General features: G+C 40.5%; 1 protein-coding gene across 1 annotated transcript in view; it reads left to right on the top strand.

The window, feature by feature from the left end:
* MYO3B (myosin IIIB) overlaps nt 1–27817 on the top strand; it is a gene marked incomplete at both ends in the record, with an annotated part of 377682 nt that overhangs the window by 98733 nt on the left and 251132 nt on the right. Inside the window, one exon of the mRNA XM_080799209.1 lies at nt 13753–13818. Within this exon, the coding sequence (XP_080655335.1) occupies nt 13753–13818 (66 nt within the window). The remainder of the gene's footprint in view (nt 1–13752; nt 13819–27817) is intronic.

The raw sequence follows: 27817 nt of genomic DNA, 5'->3' as shown, positions 1-27817 counted from the left end.
TATATCTGCTGGCATTGAATGTTCCTGCTAGAAGAGTAGCAGAACTATGATAGTATCACACAGACTGTCACCCACACCCACCCCAGGAAGGGACAACAGAATGACTTTAAAAAAGGAATCTGTGAAATAAATACAGATTCACTCATTAGTATGTCCCCAGCATCCCTCCTCCATATTTCTGTTCCTTCAAAGGTTGCTAGGCAACCCAGGAGAAAAATAGCCAAAGCCCTTGTAAAGAGAAGACATGCTTACAATGTCAGAAAAATAAATGTGGGCTTGCTCACTTGGGCTTGCTCACAAACTGCCAGGACTTGAGACATAATTCATTCAGTAGCAATGATTGTAATTGATTTTGAGGATGGTGAAAACAATTGACCATAATCTACACAGAGGAGACATGACTCAAACCACCCAAGTGTGAGAGAGGGTGCTGCTCTGATGGTACCTTTTGCCCTTGAAAAGGGATGAATGTTCAGTGGTTCCTGCTGGGACCAGTCTTTGCCTAAGTCTGATTCCATTCTTGTAGTTATCACAGTCTTTCTGAAACCTCTTTAGAGCTCACAATTGTTAACACCCAGACCTCCTTAGGAACTGCTGCTTTATCTCCCCTGGCATTTGGTATATTAAGTGGAGCCTGCTTCTGTGGGCATTGGCATGCATATTGTCTCTGGTGGCCCAGGCTCAGATTGCTCTAAGGAACTGCACAGCCTTCCTACCTGGTGTGTATGCCAGGGTCTGCTCACAGTGACAGGTGTTGATATTCAGCTGTTAATTTCCCCCATTAGAGACAATGTGGTAGGATCTGATGATACAATCTGTTCGTCTTAGGTCTGCCCTGGTTTTTCCTGTCTAGAATATATTGCTAACTTTATTGAAACAATAAAAGAAGGAATAGATTTGCAATCTGCCCTTTAAATGGTTTTGCTTTGCTAGGAAAAAAATCCATAGCAGTCAAATTCTTTTTGTCTATTATAAATTTATTAACAGTGTGTTGTAATTAGGTGCATGGCTTTGCCTCAGAGGACAAATGGTGCTTCTTGAACTGTGACGTTAGTCTGATTGTGGTAAAATGACCCATTTGGTTTTACCAGCTGTGACTTTGGAGGGAGCTGATGACAGAGGATGCATAAAACTCAACAGATGAAAACATTCCCAGCTCATACTCCCGATTACTGATCCTTCCGCATCCCAAACAAAATATTCTTTGGATTTGCTTGCTAATGTCTTGGTGATCTAAAGAGTACTATGCTTGAGCTGGCTTATCAAATTAGCCCCCTTTTCTCCCATTAATATGATATAAATTGCTCTGGCAGACTCTAAAGATGTTGTGTTGTCTAATTAACCAAAAGGAATTCCTAAGTGGGGAAGCAGGACACGCAAAGGTTGCAGTTGTGCTCTTTGGGATCAGGCAGCCTGCACTGAAAACTGTCTAGCTTCTCTAAGCCTTGGTTTATCTAGGAAGCAATTGTGTAACATGCCTCACAGAGTATATGTGAGGGTTAAATGAGTAAATTTTTAGCACAGTGCCTATACATAGTAAGTGCTCAAGAAATTAAGGATAAAGACCATAGAAATACTATTAGACTCCACGCAAAAATAATCCAGCTGAAGGAAAGTCATGGGTTCCTGGCTGGCTTGAGAGAATAGGGGGGAACCATTAATCAGCTCCCTTCAGCCTGCTCACTATCTATCAATTACGTGGGTGGGAAAGGGGGCCCAGAAGAAAAAGGAGTTCCCCTGTATGGCTGTTATCCTGGCCATTATCCAAAAAGAATTTTGAACCATGCTGACTTTCATTAATTCTTTTCTAAGAGAAATCTAAGAGGCAGAGAGAGTCTGGAAAGAATAAAATCAGGTGTCATACTACCAGACTCCAAAGTTTGTCAGCTTACACAAAATTGAGACCATAGAAATGGAAAATCACAAGTCTGTGGTTGTGGTCCTATCTGCTCACTGGTCCTTGTTTGGGGTGCCTTTTTCTAAGTTTTTATTCTTGTCTTGCCATTTATCCCAAGTAAAGTTTTGGCCAATAAAGGTTTACAGTAAGATGCTTTCCAGAACATTCCCATTTCAGTAAGGAGCTTCTGGGATAGAAAACAGTGAGTCTTAATGAGGAAATTTCATGCACCATAACAAAACAGATTTTTTAAGTGGGGGAAGTTTCCATTAACTCTTCATTACCTCTGAAATATATCGAATAAGTGCACCTAATGTTGGAGGATACTGGACTCATTCAGTTGATGATGGCTGGAAGTAGTCTATTGCAAGCCTGAAATAGAAATTTCCTAAAGAATTTTAGTTTCATCTAAAAATAAAAAAGAATACTGTAACACTCCAGCATCTCTCTGTTTTCCCATTCACTTCCTTCCTACACCCATTATTAATTTAGTGCTTTTTGGCTCTGACTCTACCCTTCTTTGCCCTGCTTTGTGATACTGGAGTAGACGCCATAAACATTCCTCCTTTGCCATATGGCAGATGTTAGGCTTTGTCAGTAGAGGGCACTGGAAGGCCACTGCAGGAGGAAAGGGACCTCTTCCTGGTGTTGGTATACTTTTTTCTTCTTGTTTCTGTGGCTTTTGGGACACCCAGTGGTGCTCACTCTACATCGAGTTTTACCAGTACTCACTGAGTAGCTTCCCACTTAAGTGTCAAGGGCATCTGGGCAGGTGGTTTCCTGTTTGCCAGCGCTGGCTTGTCTTACCTTAGAGAACTTCAGCACCTGTGGGTCATGGTCGCATCCTTTCCAGAGAGGTCTGGATCTCAGTCTTGGTTTTGGGTCAGGGGCTCTTCTCAATTAGTTTCTTCCTTGGGTATTCTGTCTCAGCTAGAGGTAGTAGCTCTTTTCCAATATCTGCTCTTCCCGTACTTGTTAGATTTCTTTACTCCTCGGTATCTAATTTCCTATTACAAGTAAATAATTATTTATATTAAAATTTCCCTGTTCAAATTAATAGTGTTTTTCTGCCTTCTGATTGGACCTAAACTAAGATCCTCGAGGATCAGATGTGATGTACACAAATGGTGAGTTTGGGGAGGCATATCCTAGCTCCTTTCACTTCTCCCTTCTTATCACTAAAAAAATAAAAAATAAAAAGATACTTCAGGAAAGAACAGCATGTCTAGCATGTCTGTTTAGCATTGCCTATCCCTCGGCCCACTACCCTGTCCTTCTGACTTTCATGCCACTGTATAAAGCTGTTCTTTCCTAAAATGTCACCCTAATTGGGGAGTGACTTTGTACCGCCAGAGTTCTTAGACAGACTGTAATATTCACCTTCAGTGAGTGGGTTCCCACAGAACCCACATAAATAGTCCAGAATTTGATGATGGGGAAACATTTAGAGAACAACCTGGTGTATTCGAAACATATCTCTTTACAATCATGAATTAACAGATAATGCATTTAAAACTGTGTGAGAAAAATAGACTTGTGACTTCGACTCTGTGCATGGAAAAGGAGAAAAAGGGTCATTAGCCAGCCCTTGGGCAAGATCTGTTTCCCTGATACATTAGACTTTAGCAGTGGGATTTGATGGCATTGCTGAGTTCTTATTGAAGGAAGAAATTGAAGAACCAGGTGTCAGCAGATGATCACATTGGCTCAGACAGTGAGCCACACACCACTTTGTCCCCTCCATCATCTCTATTGACATGGCACCTTTTATTGTCCTTGACTTTCTCCTGCGCTCAGCATGCATGGCTGAATTGCTTGTGTGTCCTATGTGTTTGCATAGGAGAGTACAGTGGAGAGAAAGGTACCCCAATGTGTTTTAGAGAGAATGAGAAAATGCAACTTTTGTGAACATTTGAAACGTCGGTGTAGTGGCCAAAGAATAATAAAGCTCTGTAACACACCCAAGATCAAACTTAGGCCTGGGGTAGTTACCCCTGACATGGGGAATGTAATGTAGTCTTGAGATTCTGAAATGACCTTTGAAACAGATTCTTGCAGGGCTGAAAAGCTGGAGGAAGTGAACATCTTGTCACTTACTGGTGGTAAATAGTTAAGAAGGGGTTTGTTATGAGCCCTGTGATTTGATGTGGTAACTTTATATTTCAAGGATTATAGCTTAACATCGCAGATGGTGTTATTTAGGGACAGGGTCAAATTTGGTTATTAAGAATCAGAATCAGGGGTGCCCAGGTGGCTCAGATAGTTGAGTGTCTGCCTTTGCTCAGGTCACAATCTTAGAGTCTCAGGATTGAGCCCTACATCGAGCTCCCTGCTCAGCGGGGAGTTTGCTTCTCACTCTGATCCTCTGACCTTACCCCCTCTCATGCTCTCTCATTCACGCTCTCTCAAATAAATAAATCTTAAAAAAAAAAAAAAAGAATCAGAATCAGGGATGCTTGGGTGGCTCAGTTGGTTAAGCATCTGATTTTTTATTTTGGCTTTGGTCATGATCTCACGGTTGTGAGAATGAGCCTCTTGTCATGCTCTGCACTGGGTGTAGAGTCTGCTTAATATTTTCTCTTTCCCTCTGCCTCCCTCCCCAGCACCCTGGCCCTGGCTTGTGTTCTCTCTCTCTCTCTCTCTCAAAAACAAACAAAAACCATTAAAAAACTCAGGTTTAGCCATTTCTTCAAGTCTGCATTTCCTTATAAAGGCTACCATGTCATGTAAAACTTCTTTTAAATAAATTTGTATGCTTTTTTCTAATTAATCTGTTCCTTGTTACAGAGGTCCCAGTCGGGAACCTAAAGGGTAAAGGAAAAGATGCTTTTCTTCTTCTACATTTATTTCCTACCAGACACCTCATCTAGTGTTCTCCTTGCAGATGTCTTCCTCTCCTTTTCCCTACTTCAAAGGATTGACCCTGATAGGGAGATGCCTTTATGGTGCAGCACTTAGCACGGATGTCTTTTCCAACTGCCCTTCATATTTACTGAGGTGCAGTGTATAGCATTGTGATTCTGATTTTTTTTTAAAGGTTTTATTTATTTATTTGAGAGAGAGAGAGACACAGCGAGAGAGGGAACCCAAGCAGGGGGAGTGGGAGAGGGAGAAGCAGGCATCTGGTTGAGCAGGGAGCCTTATGTGGGGCTTGATCCCAGGACCTTGGTATCATGGCCTGAGCCTAAGGCAGATGCTTAACCACTGAGCCACCCAGGCACCCTGTGATTCTGATTTCTGTGTCATTTTCATATCCTCTATTTTCTGATTTTAAAGAAATATCTTCAACTATTTAATTTTTTCAAATGATTCCTCTTTAGCAGATTTATAGCATATATATTTTGAATAAATCTTGGTCTGTGCCCCATATATCAGGGTAATTACTCCGAGATACTCACTGTTCAATCCATGTAGCAAATTCTTGCAAGTTGCAGAATGGAACCCAGCAGCAGGGTTCAAAGCCTGACACTGGTGAAGTTCACCAATTCAGAGTTCCCATTCACAGTGTGTTCTGTGGAGTGGTGACTTAGGGGCGCTCTCCACAGCCTGCAGGACCTTTTCGTGGCCACTTACTCCTCAGCACTCCTCAGCTCTGGAATTGCTTACTGGGCTACCTTGAGAAGGTGAGTCAATCTTTGCCTATTCTCTTCTGCATTTAAGTTACATAGTAAGATCCTAACTGTTCAGTGACAAATGTTCGGTGTTTGTCACCTAAGAAACCTTTTAAAAGTTAGAAATCACGTATGACATGCGGCATGTGTAAACCATTTCAGCCTTCGTTCTAATAGTGAAAAAAATAGAAACTGTCTGAATATCAGGCAGTAAATGGATAAACTATAGTATGCCTATATTGTGGAATACTATTTAGGTATCAAGTTGTCATGGGATGATCTTTAAGCCATGTTATTGAATAGAAAATAGAAGTACCAGGACACTTATATGTAGCATTTAATCCCATTTCTACCATCCCCAACTATGTGTATCACAAAATTTATATTGTATTTATTATATACTCATTGCACAGCAGAACAGTCTATATGCATTTATAGAAAATACTAAAAACGCATATAAAAAGGTCTAAAAGATTACAAGTCACACTGATACAGGCGAGACTCTGGGATTACAGGTGGTAGCAAGGAGGTACTTTGCTTTTTGCTTCCTGTTGAATACATGCAGGATGAGATGCCCCAGAATGTGCCACTTTGGCATAAAGATTACTTTGTGTTAAAGGTAATCAAAACCCAGTAGATGCAGGAAAAGCTCTCTGCCTCTCCCTCAACTGCCTCAGTTTACATTGGGAGGGAGAGACTGGACCAGGAAGAGAGTTAGGAATAGAGACTCTCCTTTATCTAAAAAATGATCTGCATAATAGGGCAAACCTTTGTTTTTCTAAACATTTCCTTTCACTTTCTTGCTAATGGTCTTTCTCCTCTTTGTGTTCTCAGGCTCCTATCCCTCTCCTTAGCTCTCAGAAGCTTCATGTTGCTTCATTGTCTTTGGAACTCCATGTTGGGGTGGATTCCCCATGCATATGCTATTAAACTGGACTTTCCTTCTTAGTCTCTCTCATGTCAGTTTGATTCTAAATCCAGCTAGAAGGACCATACAGCTGAGGAAGGTCTTCTGCCCTGACACTATTTTCCTGCGCTGGGGAATTTTCTATATTAAGATTTTCTATATTAAGATGGAGTCATATATTGTGAATGAAAAATTTTAAGTAATTGATTTTGAACAATTAAGTTATGCCCTAGGGAGAAGAGCAACTTTGGCTAGAGCTAGGTGGTGATAACTTAGGGACGAGACATAGATACACACCTAGCCATTCAACCTCATTAATGAATCTACCAATTGTAGATCAGGATGGCAGATCTGCTGCTGTGGTTAATACTCTCAGAACAGTTAATTGTGCTCAGCTTCTTACTTTATTGCTTTTATGAGTAAATAAATAGAATACCATTGGAACACATCTAAGAGTTTATTTAACTGCATGTTAATGATTACTTATTAGTTATTATACTAATGTGTATTCCTCTTTATATTCTCCCTTTCGTTCCTTAACACCCTTCTCCCCTCATCAAATGGTGTATGTACCCTGTAGGACCTGCCTCAAAATTCACAGCTCCCAGGAAGCTTTTCTTAATTAACTCAGTCTTATTGAGAAATTTTTTACTCAGCATCTCTTTGGTGAGTGTGCTTTTGTGTTTGAGGACTTCATTTTGCACCTTCTACAGGTGTTGCTTGCTAATTGTTTTTCTGTCATTTTTTGCATGTATGTTCTCTTCATCTTCCAGTGTAACGGACTCTTCGTGAAATAAAATACGGGAAACAGTGAGGAGTATGGATATCGAGATAGAAATACTTGTTTAAAACCTGACCTGCCCACGTTTTGTTAGATGTTTTTAAGAAAATTTCTTCTTTTAAGCTGCATTTTCCCCACCTGTGTAACTGGAGTGATAATTTCTATTTCATAGGATTGTTTGGCAAGGAGATTGGTGGTACTTAGCACTCAACATGTGGTAGTTATTAGTATTGATCTCCTCTTATCTCCAGCCCACCATGCATATGTGTATAATGGTCCTGACATTAGATAGTGTCTGTGATGAGATTTTAATCATGATTTATTTCCTTCTTTTGGTCAGATATGTTCAAAGATCTGGGGACATTCAGGGTTCAGAAGAATAAAGATGAGGCTTGTATTGTCAAATCCAACCTGAATCACCACCCAAGGGGATTCCTTTGTTCCTCAAATCCTGCTTGTATGAATAATTTAGTTAGAATTTGCTCACATCCAAAGGAGCTGTTTCACTTTGTCTAATTTTACGCCACTTTGGGGACCAAGTCATATTTTCTCCTGGCATCATTTCTTGGCTTACTTACAATAAATGGATATTTGTGTGCATTCATTCATAAAGTCATTCATTCAGCAAAAATTTATAGAGTGCTGCTATGCTGAGTACTAAAGAAACACATGAAGCATGAGTAGGAGCATGAGTAAAAGCATGTCCACTAGGTGGACAAATTGGGGATAGCACTCTGAACTGAAGGTATAGCATATGCAAAGGCCCTGAGGCATGAAATAACAGGACCTGCTTTAGGAGCTACAAGTACTGTGCAATACAGTACTGCAGCATCAGGTGCACACGGGGAAGTGGTTTGAGATGAGACTGGTTAGATGAACAGGGAAAGCCATTTGTATATCAGGCAGAGGGGTTGAAATTTTATCATGCTGGCAGTGTGGATTTACTGAAGAATTTTGAACAAGAGAATAACAAGGTCAGATTTGTATGTTATAAAGAAATTCTAGCTGCCAAGTGAAAGATGGATTAGAGGGAGATGAGGATGGAGGCAGGGAGAAAAATAAGGAGGATATTGGAGTAGTCTGGGTATGAGATGAAAAGTGACTGAATTAGGACATGAGAGAGGGGATGAGGTGATTAGAAAGGAATTTAGGGAGTAGAATAGATAGGACTTGGTACTTGATTGATGTATTAGTTTTCTATTGCTGTCATAACAGATTACCACAAATTTAGAAGCTTAACATAGCACAAATTTATTATCTTCCAGTTTTATGAGTTAGAAATCTGACATAGATCTCATGAGGCTAAAATCAAGAGTGTTGGCAGGGCTGCACCTTTTTCTGGAGGCTCTAAGGGAAAATTTGGTTTCCTTATTCATTCCTGTTGTTAGAAGAATTCAGTTCCTCACATTTATAGAATTGAGGTTCCTATTTCTTTGCTGAGTATCAACAGAGGCCTGTTGCCGTCTTTCAGAGGCCACGTGCATTCTTTGGCACCTGACACCCTTTCCTTGCCTTCAAAGCCAGCAGTGACAAATAGAGTCCCTTTCACTTTTCAAATCTCTCCTGCCTCTTCTTTCTGCCTCTCTTTTCTGCTTTAAATAAGTAGAGATTGGGGCACCTGGGTGGCTCAGTTGGTTGGGCATCTGACTCTTGATTTCAGCTCAGGTTGTGGTCTTGGGGACATAGGATCGAGCCCCGTGTCATGCTCCTCACTCAGTGGGGAATCTGCTGGAGATTCTCTCGCTCCCTCTGCCCCTCCCCACAATGCTCATGCTCTTTCTCTTTCTCTCTCTCAAATGAGTAAATAAATCTTAAAAAACAAAACAAACAAACAAACAAAAAACTAAAGGACTAGAGTTTAAATTGAGTCCATCCAGATAATTTAAGGTAATCCTTCATGTCCTTAACCTTAACCACATCGGCGAAGTCCCTTTTCAGCGGAAGGTAGAGTATTCATAGGTTCTGGGCATTAGAATGTGGACTTCTTTGGGGAGCCATTTTTCTGCCTTCTCCAATTGGATGTGGGGTTATGGGAGAGGGTAGAACCCAAGTTTCTGACTCCAACAACCAAGTGGAATGCAGATTTAGGGGAAGAAGAGAAGTTTGGTTTTGAACATGCTGACTTTGAGGTGCCCCTGGGAAATAAAAATGGATCATCTAGAAAGTAGTTGGATGCACTAACTGAAAGACAGAGGAGAAGTCAAGGCAGGAGATAGAGATTAGGGAGCCACTGACATGTGGTGAGCTCTCAATTAATGTGGAGAATGGGAAGAGAATAGGGCCAAGAACAGAATATTCTAGATGCACCAGAGAGAGCAGCACTCAATAAAGGAACTCAAGAATAGCCTACCGGGTCTCAGTTTCTTTGTGACACATTTCTTCCTTTCTCCTCTTCCTGGCCTGTTTTCTCCTCATTCCCTGGTTTTCTGCCTACTCATAGTTTCTGCTTCCTAAAACTTTAGCGTGTTCATTGTGCTCTGTGACCTCTCCCATATTCCCTGTCATCATGGATCTCTTAGCTTCAGCTCTCTTTCTAAACTCCTTCATTCTTTTGTTAGTTTTGTGTTTATTTTTTTCAGTGCAAGGTGGGGAAAAAACCTAGAGAGAATCACATTGACCCGGATTATCATTTTGCATCATACCCTGGCATAGGCCAATGGTTTAAATGGGGATTGGCTACCCAGAGGCCAGGTGCTTGCCCCAGCCAGCTCCTTCTCCATTTCAGGAACTAGAATGAATTCAGTGCAGCTGTTCAGAAAAGCAGTTTATTAGGCTTTGGGAGAAGAAGGTTAACTTGATTCCCATTGTGTTTGCTGGACCCAGGTAAAAAATGGGTAAATAATAGGTTCAGGACTCTCTTTAATATCACCCCATTGCTCCTAGTCTCATCTAGCCCTAATGCTGTCTGTGTGCAGCAGATCATCTTTATAGAAATTGAACTTGGGGTCCAAATCACAGGAGTAAAATCCAGGCAGGCAAAACTCAGATCAAATACAGGTTTCCCCTGCTACCTGAAAAGTAGAATGTTCCTATGAAATCTTTTTTGAGCCAAAAGAACGTAAAACAAAGAAGCGATTGCCATTAATTTATTTAATTGCCATTCCAAGACCAAAGGCTTTTCTGATGCCGTAGGACACATATTGGTAACGAACACACAACATAAATCGAGACAAAGTACAGATGTTCCCAGACAGGATTCAAGGCTATGACAGCGTGATGCTGAGAAGTTGAGTGTAGTTCCGAGGGAAGGAGCTTGGTTGGGCCTCTTTCATTGCTCGGGCTTTGCACTGTCCCTATAATGGCTTGCTGCAAAACAAACACTGACCACTATTTTTGCTTTTTGCCTTTTTTCAAAAAACAAAATGTATGTTTATAAACATTATCCAAATGAGAGCTGGTTATTTAGATTCACAGTCCTGGCCACTCACCACTCACCATTCATCCATTCTGCAGGCTCTTGGCATCCATACATGTAAGTGGGGGGTGCCTGCTTGCCTCTGAATCACAGCTATGCACTGACTCTCCCATCGCACTGAATATGAAGCATCTCTTCTTTTGGAGAGAGACCTGCTGGGGAGGGTTGCAGCTTGCATCTGTGGTACTGATAGCCAAAAAGGTACTACTGTTACTTTTTGGTGCTCCTTCTGGATGGCAAGAGAACTGGAATTTATATTGCTGTTGCAAACAAAGTACCATAAAGCCTTTCAAATTCCTTTTAGTTTTCATTACACACAGATAATCATCTTTCACAAGATCTCTATTTACTGAACCTGAGTATGATAGATCAACTCCAGGAAAGACAGAGCACCTACCTACAAGGTCTAATAAGCTGCTCTGAAACCAAATTCCTATGATGCTGGAGCTTCCAAGAAGTTTCCTTGTGTGGGGTTCATGTGAGGCCACCAGAGATTGGTGATGGTCTGGGTGAGTGGTGATCTCCTGCTCTCTCCTCTCTGCTCTGCTGCAGAGGTTCAGGCCAGCTCAGGAACCCATCGCCCCAGCCTGTAGTTCCTGCTGATAATCAGATTGAAAACAGGAAAGTGCAGTGTTCTCTACACAGGAGTGGATGCTTGCCATCCATTTCTCCAGTGGACTCTTGCTGGGTCACTCTTTAATTGCAACAGAGGGCTGTCCCTTCATGCTCAGCTGGCCAGTGTTGAGCCTACTAAGGTTGTTTTAATGAAGTCTGTTTATTCTGTCTACAAGTGACTTCTTGGTCATGGTTAATTGCTTTAGGGTGCATTAAGTCTATTAGATAGTAAATTGCTTAAGCATGTCTTCTCTGTGGAACTGACCTCAGTGAGAACAGAAGGAGAAAACCTAAGAAGAGCAAGGAAAGTTCAAGTTCTGGAAAGGGCTCTAAGAGAGGATGTAGGATAGCCTCACTGAGAGAGGCTACACTGAGGCCCACAGCTGGGACCTCAAAGAGCTGGAGCCAGTAACAACAGGTCAGTTCAAATAAGCCCAGAAGCAGAAGTTATATGATGGTATTTTTATTATTTAAAAAATATAAGGGAAAGATAACGACAAATATTGTTGAATAAAATGAATGAGATAGAGGCAGCCTCCGAAATAACTGAAGGCCAACCTTGAGCTGCTTATTCTTTCTAGCTGGGCACACAGGTAATTTTCCTTTGGGTCTTTGAATCAGAAGATCTGAAAGGTAATTAAGTTCTAATGTGTAACAGAGAAGTCATATACTTCTCTCTTATCACTCTTCCTTCCCTCCTGCTCTCTCTCTCTAGATCCAAAAGAATCCTAGAGTCTAGCCTCAAAAAATTACTCATATTCTTTGAACTTCCCAGACTTTTTTATACTTCTGTGACTTGGCACATGTTGTTTTCTAAGCCTGTTGTGGCTTCCCTCTCCTCCTCTGTCTCGAAAAATCCATCCTAAACTTAAGGGGTCCGTTTAAGCTCATCTTCTTCAGAAAGTCTTCTGGGACTCACCAGATTGGGTAATTTTTTTCCTTAATTATGCTCCCACATGTCTTTGTGTATTTCTACATCATTTATCAACTTATGTTCTCATCATGTGATAGGATAATACTCTGAACTATTATTGGCTCACTTATGATTAATTGCATTATAACAATGGCCTAAAAATGATGGACATTTATTTCTCTCCTGGTAAGGAAGACTAATGGGAAGCAGTCTAGAGCTTGTACAATAGCTTGCCATGTCATCATGAATCCAGTTTCCTACCTATCTTCTTTGCCATACTCCACTTATAGCTCTCATTTTCAAGTTTACCTCATGTCCAAAATGGCTGCTCAAGCTCCAGCCATCACATCCATACTCCAGGAAGCAGTAAGGGAGAAGAAGGAACATGGCATATCTCCCCTCTTTTAAGAAGGGCTCCTAGAAACACCACTGAACAGTTTTATCATTGGCCAGAACTCAGTCACATGGACATATCTAGCTGCAAGAAACTCAGGAAAATGTAGTCTTTATATGGCAGCATTGTGTCAGAACAAAAATTGTACTTAAAAAAATGAGAGAGGTATTGAAAGGCAAATTGCAATAACATTATCTGATACTTTTTTAAAATTTCTGTCATTCTCACTGCTTCCCATTCTTCCACCTATTGAAACTGAGCAATCTATATGACTTCTCTGTTATGCATTAGAATTTAATTACTGGGAAGCAGTTAGAACCCAGATGAAAACAAAGATAACATATGTAATGTGTTTAAGGTTTACAGTCATATTTTAGATACTCAGAAACGTAACTTTCTCTGTTTGGTATGTTTGATTTGCCCAGAAGCCCCTACTTCCATTTATGGCCAGGAAAAAAAACGCTTACCAATTAAAAGTAATGTCAGTTCTGTTTTAAAATTTAATCTCTGGGTAAATACTAAGCCAAATGCAGGGCCCTTACCTTCCCCTTAACCTGCCTTTTCACCAGGAAGTTGCCTGGTTACCAGAATCTTTCTGCAACTCTCTAGTTGTCTTGAACCTCCAGTACTTAGTTATGTTATTTGTCTGTCACCCTCTCTACCCAGGGACCCCATAGGGTCTGGAACACTGCCTGAGCTGTTTTGCTTTCTCCAGTGCTTATTGCAGAAGTTGACATACAGGAGGAAATGGTTAAAAATTTGACTGATAAATGTGTGAGTGTACTTTAAATGCATCCCAAATTAATTCACATGGTAGTATAATGATCTGAAAATCCTTGTAAAATTTCTCTAAAGCCCCTAGCACTAGGTTTATAGCTTTCTTTCTTATGGCCTTAATAATACTCAGCTCTCAGTTATAGTGGTTGTGTGCTTGCCTCACCCCTCATTAGTGTCTTCTTGGAGAACGGTCCTGATCTGTGTAACTCTCACAGCTCCTGGAGAAAGCCATGGACATAGTAGGCCTTTAATCAGAGAAAATGAAGGACTAAATGAATAGGGGCTGGCACTTTGTAATTTATCACTAATGAATGACCCCCACCCAGGAAGAAACAATGGATTTTATCAGAGCTATTTAGAACAATATCAGTAAAGACAAGTTGATATTTTGCCTTTAATTAAACACTTTTTTTTATAAGAAAAAATTGCTTTTGTTTTTCAGAAATCCTCCACCTACTTTACTTCGTCCGGAAGAATGGTGTGAGGAATTCAACCACTTTATTTCACAGTGAGTATTTCTTCCACTAAAAATTGCTTATCCAGCAAGGCCTTGAACAGTGATTGGAAATCCAAGCTGTGGAATTTACTTGGCACTAGAAGTCGTTATGCCTTTTAGCACGTTATGACACAGAATTTGTTCCAGTAAATGATAGAAGATGCTTCTGTAGGATTTGAAAAATAGGAAGTTCCGTTTGACTTTTGACTATAATCAGACCTGATTGTATGGGTCACATTTATCTGAGAATCTACTCACATTTCTCTAATCTATTTGTCCTGGGGCAAATACTGCCAGTGGCCTTTTTAATAAGGGAGGACAGACACTCAACATCTGAAACTGTAATATGCACACTAGGCCCAGGGAAGAGACAGAGGGTGGCAGCCTTCAAGTGGGGTCTTAAAGCTTGGAAGTTGGGCTTTGCTCTAGGATCTCTGGGGTGGGAACACAACTCCAGTTCCCAAGATGATTGAGCAGGCACAGTGGGATCTCTGGCGTGAGGCACCAAGGTAAACAGACCCAGCCATGGCTCAAGGTGGGGAGAACAAGATGAAAACCCAAGTGATGGGTGGCATGTCCAATGGGAACTATGTTACCAGGAGCTAGGCAAGATAGAATGGGACTAAGACAGGAGCAAAACCAATAGTAACACCAATAGGATGGTGACTCAGTTCTGGGAATATGAGCTTCTGGCCTGGCCCCTGGTCTGGTAGAAAACCACACAGATCTGGGGAAGATGCTAGAAGAGACTGTGTGACCCCAGGCTAGGGGCCTGATGAACTGTGTGGGCAGAAATCCAGATGAGGCATTACAAGGCATATTCAGGTACAGGGACTGGGAAGAGGTGTGCTCAGTATTTAGTAGATCAAACAAGGTGTTCAGAGGTCATGGGAGGAGAAAAGAAGTGCCCAAAATAGCTCATCAACAGTACATAGGGAAGGGTCAACACAAATTGCTCTAACGTATGCTTATGTGTAGACTTAGCTTCCTTAGAAAAGCAGGGCAATGAAAGAAACTGAGTCCCTTGATTATCTTCCTTGCTCTCATCATACAGATCAGTAATTCCTTATCCACAATTCTAGAATCCAAAAAGCTCTGAGAAATGAAAGCGTTTTTGTTTTTTTTTTTTGTACTTGACTCATTTAGCTACAGGCCCTGGCCTTATGTGAACTGATTTGGTGGCAACACATGACCTAAACTGAAGTGAAACTATTTATAGTCATTATTTATCTCACTCGGTGTGAATATTCATGTGAATTGTTGCAGATTTATTAATGTGTTTGATTATAGCGTGCTGCCCCAGATCCTGCTGGGGAATATTATGTAACATACAGTAAATGCACTGGTTTACATTTCTAAAATTTTATAAAATTCTGAATTTCAAAATATATTTGACCCCAAGGATTAGTAGAAAGAGCTATAATCCTATATTTAATTTTTGTTTCAAGTGCATTATAGTTCACAGTCCCTAAAATTGTTTGCTTGTCCAGCCCCTCCTGGACTTGTTCCATCTTTCTTAGTACTCCAAGAACTCTACCAAGCAAGGCTGTATTGGAATGTGACCATGAAATTCAAGGCTAGGGCATTTCCTCACCCCTCTAGTTCCCACTCTGGTGTTTCTACAAAGTCTGAAGAATGCAGAAGCAGCCACAGCTCAAGGTGGCAATGGCAGGCAATAGTGAGAGGAGCAACAGATAGAGCAAGAAGGATGATGCTCATGTAGGAGCAGAGGATGAGGCACCTCCTGGGATTTGGGAGCCAAAGGGGGAGGAGGCGGAGAGAACTGGAGAACTCAAGACACCCTGGTTGCTGGGAGCACACCCCAGGGAGAGAAATCCAGGGCCTCTGGGTTCCAGTGATTTTGCTAGCAAAGGCTGGATTTAAAGAGTTTTCCTTTTTGTTCCATTGCTGCATACAGATTCCCTTGATTGACCTTCTGGAAGCTGTTGGCTTAGAAAAATCCATTACATATTCACAAATATGCCTTCCTATACCAAGCTCTTGTGATGCTTCTAAAATGTGACTTGACTCACCAAATTTTATCTTCTATATATATTTTCAAGCATATATCCATGTTCTTAAACCAAGCATGGTATTGCTTAGATGGATTTGGGAATAAAGGTACATACTTGATGTTGGGGTTGGGACTCTCAGGGTTAAACAGTGTGCAAATACCTTCCAACTATTGATTTCTCTTTGCGGCAGGATCCTATTATATGCCCATTTAAATATGCTTGTTTTTCCCAACACTGAGAACTCCAGATGCACTCATTCTGATTTGCTTTAGACTTAGAGGACCTTGATATTAGAATGGAAGACAGAACACAAAAAAATGATGCCTTTAGTATGCATACCATCAGGGGCAAAACAAAAGCATCTTGTTGAAATGGCTGGAGAGGGAGAGTCTGAAAACGTTCTTATGAACCAGTGAAGGTAAATAGAAATCAAGTGATTTGTGTGCTTTACCACTAATTTAAGATATGGAAAAGTGTCCTCAGTCTTCTGTTTACTTAATGAATTGCCCTTAATGGTTTTATTAGTGAAAATATTCTGTATTATAGTTGCTCATAGATTCTTTCCTGACTTCAGCTCCCAATCCTGCTTTCCCCATACCATCTTAAATTCCTCAGCCATGAGTTCTTTTTTTTACAAGATTTTTAGGAATATGAGTCTCAAGATTAGGGACTAATTATTATATTTTGTATCTTTGTGTAGAAACCTGCCCACTATTCCCAAATAATAACCTTTGGTTACATAGGTGAGCCTGCATACCCCAGGCTGTCATTACCCTACCAATTGAGTTTGACTTTACTATTTCATTCTGTTTATTCAAATCTCTAATGAAATACAAACAATGACACTCACTGGGTTAGAAATGTCTATTTAAAGAGAGCCTTGGTTTGCGTTTATACTTATCTTGCTCATATTGGGAGAGAACTGGGAACAGGATAGAGGATTAAGGCCTTCAGATTATAAACTTCTCATTATTGGTGGGACTGGGGTGGGGAAGATGATTTTCTGGTAATTTCAGGAAAGATGTTTTTAGCTGGAACTTTTCAGATAATTGTTTCAATTCCCATTGTAGACTGAATAACAATGCATTGTATTAAGGTAAATAAACTGATTCTCTCTAAAGAATAAACAGGACTAGAAATTCTTTAGCAGCTTTAAAACTCTTAATACCCTATCCCCATGCGACTGCTAAATCATAGCAGAGGTGAGTCAATAATCTTGATCTTTTTTGGTCCACGTTGGTTACCACTTACCAAGGACCTGTATGGCTTCTCATTGATTGCTGCGGTGGTCCAAAGGGACTGACCTGGCTATAGCCTACTGATTATAGCTGTGTAGACAGGGGACAGGATGTGTGTGTGTGAGAGAGAGACAGAGAGAGAGAGTGTGTGTGTGTGTGTGAATGAGAGAGGGAATGAATATGAATGTACATGAGGTGGGGTGGGGGCAGGACATGAGTGCTAGGAGGTGGCTTGGTGTTTTTTAGGTTTCCAGTCTTTTTAATTTGGAGACACTAGGAGAGATTTTAAGAAGGTCGCAAATCTTATCAGTAAACATGTTTTGTGGTTTAAAAAAGAAAAAAAAAAGAAACATCAGTTTGGTTCTAAACCTTTGGTCGTTAGTGATAATTGACTCATTTATATGTGTTAGTTATGCATTTGTCAAAGCATGACTCCTGACAGCATAGTTATGATAAATTAAACATGATCCTCACATAAATTCTGCATTGCTTTTTATCCGTATGCTAGGACCCTGCCTGGTGTTTTGGTCACCCACATAATGTGTGGTGGACTTTGTAGAGATTTCATTATCAGCCCTTTCCCCTATGGCTAAAGCTATTTGCATAACAAGTTTATCTGGTTCAGGTTTCAGCCAGACTTCTGTTTTGTCAGGAGGCTCCATTCAGACATAGCCTTTTGACAAGATGACAGTAATTTTCCTTTGCCAGCTTCACCTTCATCCCAAAGGATATCACTTTTTTTTTTCAATTCAAACTAATTTCACATCTTTGACTAAACTATAATACTTCCCCAACCATTGTCTAAAAGGTATCTGTGAACTATGCTTTTTCATTTTGTGTCTAAAATTTTGGGGTTTTATTAGGAGTTAGTTTTAGGACTTTATCATCAGCTCCTGAACTGATCAGAGAGACAATAAAGAAGGATTTCTCTGAGGCAAGGGCGAATCTACCAGGAGCACCAAGGCTTCTCAGCTTAGGATTTAGTGATGACTCACACTATATGGTCTCCAGCACACACTGCTTTCTTGGGTTGGCTGGCCTGAGCAGCTAAGCATGCAGGTGTATCCATATCCCAAGGTGAGCTTTGTGGCTGATCCTTACCATTTAGTCATGTAATGAAGAGGTGGCCTTTTCTATCCCTCCAAATGACATTCACGTGGCTACAAGCAGTTGTATTGCATGTTAACAAGGTGTGATCACTCTGAGCTACAAAACCGCTAAAACTAATGCACATTTGCAAAAATTTATTCCTTAAAAATGGAAACTCAGAGCTGGAACATTTGCTTTTCCCTAGGCCTGAATGTTTATAAAGGTAATCATTTATTTTGGGGTGGTTGCTTCCTTCACATTGATTGTATTTCCTTCGAGGCAACCACTCTTAGCTCTTCTCCATCCCCTATTATGTTTCAAGGCAGCTTTATTTCGCATGGTTTTTATAATGTCCATGAATAACACACTTGGAATGATAAATATCCTAAATTAGTTTATTGATTAAGCTCCACAAATATTCTCAGCTTTTTAAGTCTTGTTAGATTCTCAGGTGGCTGTGCAAAGGGTTAATACTTCCTGGAGTGGAAGGATACAATAACCTTTATTTACATTACTTTACAAATTGGTAATTTTAATTAAAATGAGCAGTGGTATCTCCAGTGACAGACTCTCTCCATTTTAGATTTATTTAGCCAATGATTAGCTATTATGGCTTCTTGAATTAATTAGCATCTCTTGAGCTACAGGGAATTAGTGAATTAATAAAAACTCATGTAGAAGCACAAAATTTAAAAAATTCTAATTTAAAGCACCCCCAAATCCTTCTCTCTCCTCTTAACATATATTGATCAATATACTTACAAATGCAACCCAACTTCTTTCTCACCTTGAGAAATTGGGGTTTTTTTCCCCTCTTCATGAAAAGAACAGATAAAGCTGTGTGTTTCAAGGTTATGTTTCCCTGAAGAATGTCTAATTTATATTACCTAATAGATCATCTAAAGGCACCAAGGGCCTGATTTGATCCCCCTTAGACCCTACTTAGAAACTCAGCCAGTAAAATCCGATTTTCTCATGATGTAAACCAAAACGTGGTTCAGTGTCATTTGAAGTTTGGAACATGGTACAGTGCCCACATATATCTGAAATATACTGTTATCATAGAAACCTTAGCAATGAGGGTTTTAGCCTTATCTGAAAGAAGCAAGAGGCAGAGAACCTGGGTGGCTCAGTTGGTTAAGCGACTGCCTTTGGCTCAGGTCATGATCCTGGAGTCCAGGATGGAGTCCCAGGATTGAGTCCCACATGGGGCTCCCTGCTCATCAGGGAGTTTGCTTCTCCCTCTGACCTTCCCCCTCTCATGCTCTCTCTCTCTCATTCTCTTCCTCTCAAATAAATAAATAAAATCTTTAAAAAAAAGAAGAAGGAGGAGAAGCAGCAGCAGCAGCAGCAGCAGCAGCAAGAAGCATAGTAAAGTGGGTAATCCAGACTCTAGGCAGCATATTCTATTTGTCTCCCAACAAACTCTGGGTTTGGGTCTTGCAAGAAATCAGATCTGTAGCATATGTTGTAGATTTCACATTATTGCTTATAGCCCATTATGTCAGGTGACTTTTAGATAGGTTATCCTAGGTGATATTCTGTTCCATTTACCTCATACTGGTTTTTCTTTCTTTCTTCTTTTTTTAAATTCATACTAGAATTTTGTAATATAAATCAAAGAGAGTCTACAGTTGAAGTCAACAGAAGTGATGGTGAGCTCTGTGTTTTGTGTCCATGCATAAGGTGTGGGTTTGGGGCTGGGGTGGTGGGCATGACTCATACCTCTGCCCATAGCCTTCCCCAGAGCACCACCTGGTTCATCAAGAAAAACAGTGTGTGCATTCAGCTGTGTCACTTACTAGATGTGCCCCTCTAGGGAAGGTATTTAACCTCTCTGACCCTTAGTCCTCATTTGTCAAGCTGGGAGAGAGAAGACCTGACTCATAGGGTTATTGTAAGGATTAAATTATATAATGTGTCTGTAGAACCTGGCAAATAGCTTTTACTCATGCTAGGCTCTGTTCTTAACATGTCATGTAATGCAGGTAATTCTCATAGTCCTATGAGGCAGTTCTCATATCTCCATTTTACAGAAAATTGACATAGAAAGAGGTCAAGAGTTCTGAGACCACAGTTAATAAGTAGGGGAGCTGGGATTTGAAGCCCCAAAAAACTTGTTTCAGTGTTCATAATCAACAATAGTTATTATTTTTATTATTCTTTGCATTTGGTCTGTGCCACTATTCTGAAATTGGTTTTTCAAAGTGTCACTGGCTCGCTCTCCTTTCAGAACCATCATGGTGTGTGTAGCTGACTCCATTCCTTTGTATGTCTCTCACAAGACCATCAGCTAGGAATTCCTGGCCAAGAAACAAAAGTGGAATTATCCCATTCCCCAGTGGTTTCAAATGAAAACTTACACTAAAATCAGGTACAATTCCAAGAGGAGATATTAGAAAAGAATGAAGCTGGATCTGTAAGGAATACCACACGAGATGCCACATATATTTATGTTGTGGCAAAGTCATTAGCAGCTTACTATATCAAACTACAAACATCACTGCTATCTGCACACTTGGACATGTTTTACTGGGAAAATTATTTCTCTATTTGTTTCTTTGCTTCTGTGCTAGTAGTTTTAGTAATAAATAAGAGACCTTTTTGTTCTGAAAAATAAGCGTCAATGACCTTCTCATTTTTAATACCTCTGGAGTATTTCAGTCTTCTGTCCACCTTCTCTTTATTGAAGTTTCAGCTCACTAACTTCCACAGCTCTGGCACAACACATAGACACACACACTCCTCCACTCCCTTCTGAACAGCAACAGTACCACCCCCCCAAACTCAACCTGAGAAAATCTGCTCCAGCAGGAGTCAAAACAGAAGGAGTGCCTGGCATGTACACTTATCTTCTCATGTTTGCCCCACGAACAGTCCTACTTCCCCATCCCATCCCGGGGCACATCTTGTTCAGGCTCAATGCCTCTGTCTCTGCTGTCAGCCAGCCACAAGTTTCTTCATGGGGAAGGAACAGGGGGACAGGAAATGGATGCCTGCACTCTGGGAGGCAGAACCCATAGTGCTTGATAACTAATGATGGGAGGAGACAGGTGCTACAGAAAAGGAACAGTTGAACGTGGGGACGCCAATATTTTCATTTGGGAAAGGGACTTTTTAGAGAATATATGTTGGAGAGGTTAAGAACACTAGACCTAAAGTCAGATTGTATTCTAGCATTGCCACTTAGATTTTTAAAAAATTTTTTTTATTTATTTGAGAGAAGAGCGAACACACAAGCAGGGGGAGGGGCAGAGGAAGAGGCAAACTCCTTGTTGAGCAAACCCCCAATGCGGGACTGGATCCCAGGACTCTGAGATCATAACTTGAGCCAAAGGCAGATGCTTAACTGACTGAGCCATCCAGACACCTGCTACTTAGATTTTTTGCCTTGGACAAATTACTTAATGTTTCTGAGCCTCAATGTCCTCATCTGTAAAATAGGAGTACTAATATTTATATGATAACCTCTTGGGATTAAGACAAATTCTGCTGTAATAGAAAATCCCAAATAACAATGGCTTAAATAAGTTAAGTTTTTATTTTCATTTCTTATGAAATAATCTGGGAGGCCGTGTAGGCACTGCTCTAGTGCTACCCCATTAAGTGTGATTTCCATTCCCAAGGTCACCTCATGGGCCAAGATGGCTGCTATAGCTCCAACACTTACCTACTTATTACAGCCAGCTGGAAGGAGAGAAAAATGAAAGTTTCCTTACTTTAAGAAGACTTTCTGGCAGTTTCATGCAGCATATCATTAGCTACAACTCAATCACATGGCCACATCTAGCTACAAAGGAAGCTAAGAATTGTGGTCTTCTAACAGGGCAGCCCTGGTCTCAGGATAGTACCAGCATGATGTCCTTAAGTAGAATGAAGAGTGTATAGATAGGTTATAGCCTGTAATCATTCTACCTTATAGAGTGTTGTAAGAATTAAGTGAGATGTAGAGGGAGAGCTCAACAAATGTGAATGATAATGATGAATATTATAACTAAATAGTGGTATCAGCAAAAGAGATGTGAGAGTCAGGAAGGAGAGCCAGTAGTGTCTGCAAGGTGATGAGTCACAACAGAGTGGTCATGAGAAGGGACAATCATGATCCCCACTGAGGCTGATCTAGAGCCCGAGAGGGATGGGGAAAGTAAGGATAAGGTGGGAATATGAGGTGGCCAGGTTGACACCTTTCCTGGATCTTCTCTTAAAAGCTGTGATCTTCTTCTCATTCAGTGCTAAGCTCCCAGGTTTCTGCCTGCTCCTCCCTTCCCTGCCTACTGTAGTTTCCACTGTGGAATTTCCACAGGCTCTGGTGCAGAAGGAAATCTGGCTCTGGGTCAGTAAGAATTTTAATTAAAAATGGAAATGAAGGCTCATGTCACCAGTACTACCTTCTTCCAGCCCACTGATGATTTCTGGCAGGGATAAAAATAACAGACATAGCCTGTTGACACTAATGAGGAAAGGGCTGTTTGTGTTTGTGTGTGTTAATAGATTCAAAATTTATAACAGCAATATTAAATATAATGAGCTATCATAGATTCTCTTGGTCTTCCATCTCCTTTTGGGTGTGTGTCCAGCTTCCAGCTGACCTTCTAGTATTGTAATTCAGAATCTCCTAAGGAAATAAGGAACCTCATCAAATACATGCTATAGGTATCATACCAGGTCAGTGAGTTGGGTGAAAATCCTGTATTGACTTTTTAAAAAAGACTTTTTTTAAAAAAAAAGAGCACGAGAGAGAGAGAGAAGGGGAGGGCGGGGAGATCAAGCACGTGCACACTCATCAGCTGGGGAAGGGGCAGAGGGATAGTGAGAAGCAGACTCTCCACTGAGCAGGGAGCTGGATGTGGGCTTGATTCAGGATACTGGGGTCATGTCCTGAGCCAAAAGCATATGCTTAACCGACTGAGCCACCCAGGTACCCCTCCATAATTGATTTTTAATGTGAAGGACAATTGAATGATTTTTAAAGAAGAATTTTCTTTAAAAGGTTATATTTTAGTGAATAGTGGGAATTCTTGCCTTTAAGGGAAGCCCAAAGCTTAAACACTTGGGCTCAAGTGGTGCTACTCATACATGTACAGAATGCTTGGTTTTGATCAACCCATGTTATGGGTTGAATTATGTCCCTTAAAACTCCATATGTGGAAGTCCTAACTCTCAATATCTCAGAATGTGACCTTATTTGGAAATAGGGTTATTTCAGATATAATGCATTAGAATGAGATCATATTGGAGTAGGATGGGCCCCTAAACTAGTATAACTGGTATCTTTATAAAAGGGGAAATTTGGATGCAAATGTGCACACAGACAGAATGCCATATGAATATTGGAGTTAGGCTGTCATAAGCCAAGAGACAACCCAAAGCTAGGAGAGAGGCCTGGACCAAATCCTTTGTTAGCACCTTTGAGGGAGCATTGCCCTACCAACATTGAGTCTTGATCTCAGACTTCCAGCCTCCAGAGCTGTGGGACAATGAATACCTCAAGTTTAAGCTACTCAGTTGGTGGTAACTTGTTACTGCAGCCCTAGGAAACCAGTACAGTCCATGACTTGGTGGTTACAGGATACCTCATTTGATCTCTCCAAGCCTCTGCTTCCTTAGCTGTGGGTGAGGATAGCAGTGTCCACCGATCTACCAGTAAGGATCAAATGTAAAAAATTTTAATACAGTGGAACATCATCACAAAGTCAAGTATTAGTATTATACCATAATGCCATAGCATTTTCTTCCTTATTTGTTTCCTTCTTTTCCCCTTCCTTCTTCCCTTCTGTTTTATTTTTTAAATACGTCTCAAATGTTAAAGGTTTATATGAAATTCTTCCCAAGCCTACTGCCTAATAGTGAAAGAGGGGTATTTCCATAATTATCAATGTTTGCTGGCCTTCAAGAATCAAATTCATATTCAGTGCTAAGACTTCTTTGTCATATGTGCCTGTCTGAGAGAAACAAATTACATAAAAAGAGAGGGCAGATTGGTGTCATCTTGTATCCCCAAGACTGACCACCTGATTGCCTTCCTAGAATGCTGTGTTAGAAGGATTCTGAGGCTATGTCCAGGATAGAGGATCATGATCACTTAGTGATATTTTCTATGACACTGAACTGGAGTAACCGTATAAAGGTAGCTTATACCTTTGTGGTCCTAGAATCCACTTTTCTTTTTAATTATAACCAAGTTCTCCATGAAAATCTTTGTTCATGGCAAAACTCATTTAGCCAAAGAAAGCTTACATTCAGCCAAATCAAGTATAGCCTAAAAGATACCTGAGAGTTAAAATCAAAGTAGTTGAATAAATCTGGGGTTGTCTGTTTCAGGGGTACAGATAATATTAACAGTAAGATTTATTTAAAGCTTGCCATGTGTCAGATGTGGTGAAATGCACTTCACACGCATTATTTCAGTGATTGTAACTGCTGCCCTCTTAGAGAGGTTACTGCTCAAGGTGAACCTTTTAGAAAAAAGTGACTGTCCTGAAATTTCACAGCTAGAAACTGACAGCTAGGATTCAGACCCAGGTCTGTATTATAGTCCAAGACTTGTTCTCAAGCTCATGATGCTCTGGGCTGTGTGTGTGTGTGTGTGTGTGTGTGTGTGTGTGTGTGTGTGTGTTTAGGTGAAATTTACATCAATAGCGACCATTTAAAGGGAATAATTAAATGTTATTTAGTACATTCAGCGTGTTGTACAACCACCCCAATCTAATTCCAAAACATTTTAATCACTCCCCCAAAAGCCCTATTCCATTAAGCAGTTATTCTCTGTTTCCCCCACCCCTCTAGCCCCTGAAAAACACTAATCTGCTTCCTGACTCTGTGGATTTACCTATTCAGGATATTTCATATAAATGGAACCATACAGTGGGTGGCTTTTGGTGTTTGTCTTTCACTTAACATAATGTATGGAGGTTCATCTGTGTTGTAGCATATGTAAGTATTTCATTCCTTTTTATGGCTAATTACTCTGTATCTTTGAGGAGGAATGTCAGAATTTACTCCATCATGCTCTACCACTTGGAGCTATGAAGAGGATCCAAGTTTGGTTGCTCAGATATCTTTAATAGTTTTCCCTGTCAGACCCCCACATCATATCATAGGTGACCAGACTATTGTAAAGCCTCCTTCTTCCCCTGTACCTACATAGGTAAGGGTATTTGGATATGGTCTTCTGTTCCTCTTGATATCTGGGGCCAGAGCACCCAGAGGTTCTAGGAGTAGGAGCACTGGCTACAGCCTACATATGTTGTTTCCCCAATCTCCCAATTTAGAGTGGTGGTTTTGCTATCTGGCTTCTTTTGGATCCCCAGAACATTTCATCATACAGGTGTCTGGTGTTCTTGGATGATGATTCAGCTCTTACTGCAACTAAAGCAAAAGCTTCTATTTTACTATTTTTGATTCTGTGACCATAGTCATTGTGAACTCTCCTCCACAAAACAGAATGATCTTTCTGAAAGCCAAACTGATCAAGTCATGCCCTACTTGTAATCATGCTGTTGCTCTCCATTGCTTATAAGACACACACAAAGCCTTTAATAACACACAAGGTCACTCAGTATAAGGACTCTATATATGCAATAGTATTCTCTCCTAACTTGCTTTACATTCTAGCAAAATTGAATAAGTGGTGCTTCCCTTTAATTCCCCAGGAGGATTCAAAGGTCCTTTCCCTCATTCTTGTGTATCAGCATGGCACATTTCACAAATATTCATAGCAAGGGGGGCAGAGAGGAATGGGTCAAGCCATCCTGAAATTGTTTATTCACCAGTTTCCCCACTCAAGCTGTAAATTCCTTGAGAGCAGAAAGTGTATCTTACTTGCTGTTATCCCAAATGTGTGGCACAGTTTTTAGCACATGGCACGTGTTCCATAAACATCAGTTCCTTTTGAAGAACCAAAAATTACAGAGAGGAGGCAATACGTTCAAAATCATACATAGCATATGATGGACTTGGGTTAGAAGTTCAGTGTCAGGACTCTTGGTCTTCGTAAACTTTTCATAACTGCAAACATAATATTAAAGAAAAGAGTGTGAGGTGAAAAGAGTGATCAATGCACTCCCCAACACACTTTCCTAAACCAAAACTAAAAGTTCAACCATCAGAAACATGACAGGCTTGTTAAAAGTGGATTAAAAAAGAAAGAAAAAAACAAAAGGTTTGTTAAAAGTGTAGCCATAGTTAGCTATGGATCCTTTTTTTGGTTGCTTTGAATAAATGAAAATGATGTCAAAACAAATCTTCCCTGGCAATCTCAGTGGTTATTCCTTTCCAATGGCTTCTGCCTATTCCACTCCATTTCCCCCGCACTGACCCCCTGCCACCCCACTTTTCCTATTTTCCACCACCATGTACTCCATCACCAGGTTCAGAATTCCAGAGAAAGGTTGAAGAAGAGCCATTTCTGAATCCAGGATTAAGATAAAGAGCTATGTCTGCATGGCTCATGATGTTTCAGGACCACGGCCAGTGACATGATAGGCTACCGGGCGTGCAGTTTCCTTCTAACATAAACATTGCCATGCTGAGGCTTCCTTAAGGGAGTAAGTATGTAGGTGTGATGGGTAAGAATCAAGATTTTGAAGCCTATGAGCTAGACTTTGTTTCCTCTCTATAAAATAAGTGCAGGGTCATATCTCTTAGATGTTAATCTTGATCATATACATTATTAATACATTCTTCAGAGCAGTAGATATTACCAAAGAAACAATTTAGGAGGGCAGTAAGCAGAAGAAATTATTGGATAATTTTGAGTTTGAAGGATTTTTGTCTTTGTTTCTATGCACAAATTTCTGTGACAGGGGATCTTTAACTTTATACTTTTCAAAAAAACATAACAAAGGAAGAAAAGAAAGGCCAAAAATATTACTAGGGAAGGAAGGAAGGAATCCAAATATTGAGACAGATGAAAATGGAACAAGAACACAAAATGCTCAGCTGAGTGGAAGTCATAAGTCTGCTGGGATCAGAAGCAAGCAGTGATGGCTTTAAGTTTGGCTCCTCTGGGTAAAAAGACTAAGAGAGCCCCAAGCAAGATAGTGTCCATAATTGGACTCCTTCCTAAAGCCAGTGTGTGGGGTAGTTCTTACAGGCTGATGAAAAGAAGCTGAGGAAGAAAATGGGATAAGGGAGAGGTCATATGAGGCTGTGCTCTAACTATAGCAGTTTCCTCTGTGTGTTCTCCAGCAGCTGGGGAATTGCTGACCATTGCCCAGGATTATGGCTCTTAGCCAACTTCTGGCTGAGAATGGTAGGATATATAAGCAGCTAGACCCTCTGCCTCCACAATGATGAGCTCTTCCGTATACCTAATAAAGCCTTGGGACAGGAGCACAAAAATGGCATTCTAAAACCTGGCTATGGGCTAGAGACTTAGGGATCCAAGAAGACACAACCCTAAAGTCAATACATTAAGAGGATGAGCACAGAAAGAAAGTGAGAGGAAAAAATTCTCCTCTTCAATGTGAGCCTGCCAACTGAAATTTCAAAACACATAAAGAGGCTAAGAAAGGCTAAGCTAAGAAAGACAACTATTCACCACAATGAATGAAGCATAAATTCATTTGAAATGAAATAGTTTCATAGAGCACTCTGAACAGGTAAAATAAGTAACTTTTAACCCTAAGAAGGAAAATGATTTGGGATAAAATCTAAACAATCAGAATT

The sequence above is a fragment of the Martes martes genome (genome assembly GCF_963455335.1).
Source record: "Martes martes genome assembly, chromosome: 3".
In the NCBI taxonomy this organism is placed as follows: Eukaryota; Metazoa; Chordata; class Mammalia; order Carnivora; family Mustelidae; genus Martes; species Martes martes.
Note: the sequence above shows the minus strand (reverse complement) of the source record. Positions and strands in the feature narration are given on the sequence as shown.